At 43.1% G+C, this 2,426-nt stretch overlaps 1 protein-coding gene across 1 annotated transcript; it reads left to right on the top strand.

Moving 5' to 3' along the window:
* The first annotated feature begins 1,689 nt into the window (after positions 1 to 1,689).
* LOC110023582 (zinc finger protein 1-like) lies at positions 1,690 to 2,214 on the top strand. The gene has a single exon (XM_020723069.1). It carries the CDS (start codon positions 1,690 to 1,692, stop codon positions 2,212 to 2,214), a length of 525 nt encoding a protein of 174 aa, XP_020578728.1.
* Positions 2,215 to 2,426: the final 212 nt, after the last annotated feature.

The following is a 2,426-nucleotide window of genomic DNA, read 5'->3' as shown; positions in this document are numbered from 1 at the left end:
TATATATATATATATATAAGTGATTCGCTTCCAACAAATTTTCATCATATTGCGCAAATCTTGAGGCATGACACAGATCTTAAAGCGAGCTTTAGAGCAAAAAAAACTCAAACTTTGATTAAAAGTCTTCCAGTGCTCTGATTTCAGCTAACATATAGTCAAACTAACCGGTTTGAAGGGATGGACCCAATGGTACCAACATCGATCCAATTTGAACAAAATTGAGCCTCGATCAAGCAATTAAACTATTTTTTAGAAGTTTTTTTAACACATTTTGAAGGTCAAACAAATGTCGAATTTGACAAGTTATAATTAAATCAAGTTTCTCGACAATTTGAATCCAACAAGCCTAAGATTGATTGCTTTCGACATGTTATGGCACTCAAATGCCCATCAAATGTCGTCATTGAGGGAAACTCTCTGACTCATCTAATCAAAGTGGTTCGTATTACTGCATTAATTGTACCCATAAGTCTATAAACCGAGCCCCACCCCTCTCATGAAGGGAGAATGCTTGAGGCCTGGGATGAGAGCTTGAAGCTTTGAGAAGAAGCTGAAGTCCAGCATCACTTCTGTCGTTGTCGACCACCGCCGACCGTCGTCGACAACCACCTTCTGTCATCAACTGTCGCTGACCGTCATCGACCATTGTCGATTGTTGTCGACCACCGTTGATCATTGTCGACCACCGCCAGTCACTATCAACCACAACATGCCAAACGTCACAAATTACTATCGATCGCTACTCATTCATCGCAACATGTTCATCTGCATGTCGGCAATATAATTCGAGGGACTTTGTAATCCTTTCCCGCCTTTGAGATTAGGGGTCTACGTAATCATCAATTTACAGTGGATTTTTACAACTGGGTCAGACTTTATGGATTTTTCTAATTACGGGTTTTCCACATAAGAACTTATGGTGTCTATACTGATTCTTTTCTTTTGTCTAAATGTGTGTTAAATCTTCTAGCACACATTAATAATAATAATAATAATCTCAAAATGTAATAAAATTCCCTACTTTTTTCTATTATAAAAATGACAAAAAAAAGTTATTTTACATTTTATATAGAGTGATTTTCTATTATTTTATCTTCCATCTGCTCATTCTACTAAAACACAGTCTAAAATTGATATTATTTTTTCTTTCTCAACATAAACAAGCCAGTTAGTGAGTCAGCTCTATTTCATAGAATCAAGCTTGATCTTAAGCACAAACTAGTTTAACTAATCAAACTCAAGCTCAAATTAAGAGTCACACAAACTTACACAGACTCGTTTACACCCACTCAGCTGACCGTTCAAGCTCAATTCTACAAATTCCTAATACCATCTCCAATCAACATCCTACAAATCCAAACAAAAAATCAACAACTAAAAAAAAGTAATGAAAATAACAATTAAACAACATGCAGATGCAATAAATACAAAACCCTAATCTAAAAGAAACAAGTTTAAATACATCCCTAAAACTTTCCAACCATGCTCTCCGCCAAGACACACGTAACTGTTAAAACCCACACTCCCTCCCCTTTCCTTCTCCTCACCATTAACATTTATTACCATACCTTTTTCTCTCTCTCTTTCCTACTTCTCCTCCCTCCCTCCTCCCTTTATATCAAGCATCAACATCTACTTCACATATTCTCAAAACCACACAACATCATCATCACCATCATCATCATCATGGAACAAGACTCTTCCCCATTCGTCGAGCTCGATCTCATCGCCTCCATGTCGGCGGCCGCCACCGCAACCCTTGCGCCGCCCACTCCCCCGTCCCCGGCCGATCCCGCCTGCGAGGCCGCCGAGCAACGCGTCTTCTCCTGCAACTACTGTCGCCGAAAGTTCTACAGCTCGCAGGCTCTCGGCGGCCACCAGAATGCTCACAAGCGAGAACGTCAGCTGGCGAAACGCGGCCGCGCAGCACCGGTGGACGACCACCGCTTCTTCGCCGGGGTTCCTCTCCGGCCGCTGGGAATCCAAGCGCACTCCATGGTTCATAAATCGTACTTCGGTTCGTCGTCAACGCCGGGGATGGTTTCCGGCATGGTGGCGGCGAGGCAGGGGTGGTACAGGACGCCTGTTGCCGCGGGGGTGGGGCGGTTGTTGCCGGAGGATTATATGGGAGGGATGTTTAAGGGGGCGGGTGTGAGGTTCGATGAGGTGGTGGCGCCGCCGCCGGTGATGGCGGGGGGCCGCCGCCGGTGATGGCGGCGGAGGGTGGGTTTCATTACAGGTGGATGGGAACGGGGGCTCTGTTGAATGAAGGGAAGGAGGAGGCTCATAAGCTCGATTTGTCGCTTAAACTTTAATGGAGAAGATCAAAAAATTGATCTTTCGATAGATGATTTTCTTTTCTTCATAAATTGATAGTGTATGTAGCTCCTCAAATGATTTCTCAGATTATTACTGTTTTTTTT

This window comes from Phalaenopsis equestris, unplaced genomic scaffold (assembly GCF_001263595.1).
Source record: "Phalaenopsis equestris unplaced genomic scaffold, ASM126359v1 Scaffold000224, whole genome shotgun sequence".
Classification (NCBI taxonomy): domain Eukaryota; kingdom Viridiplantae; phylum Streptophyta; class Magnoliopsida; order Asparagales; family Orchidaceae; genus Phalaenopsis; species Phalaenopsis equestris.
Note: the sequence above shows the minus strand (reverse complement) of the source record. Positions and strands in the feature narration are given on the sequence as shown.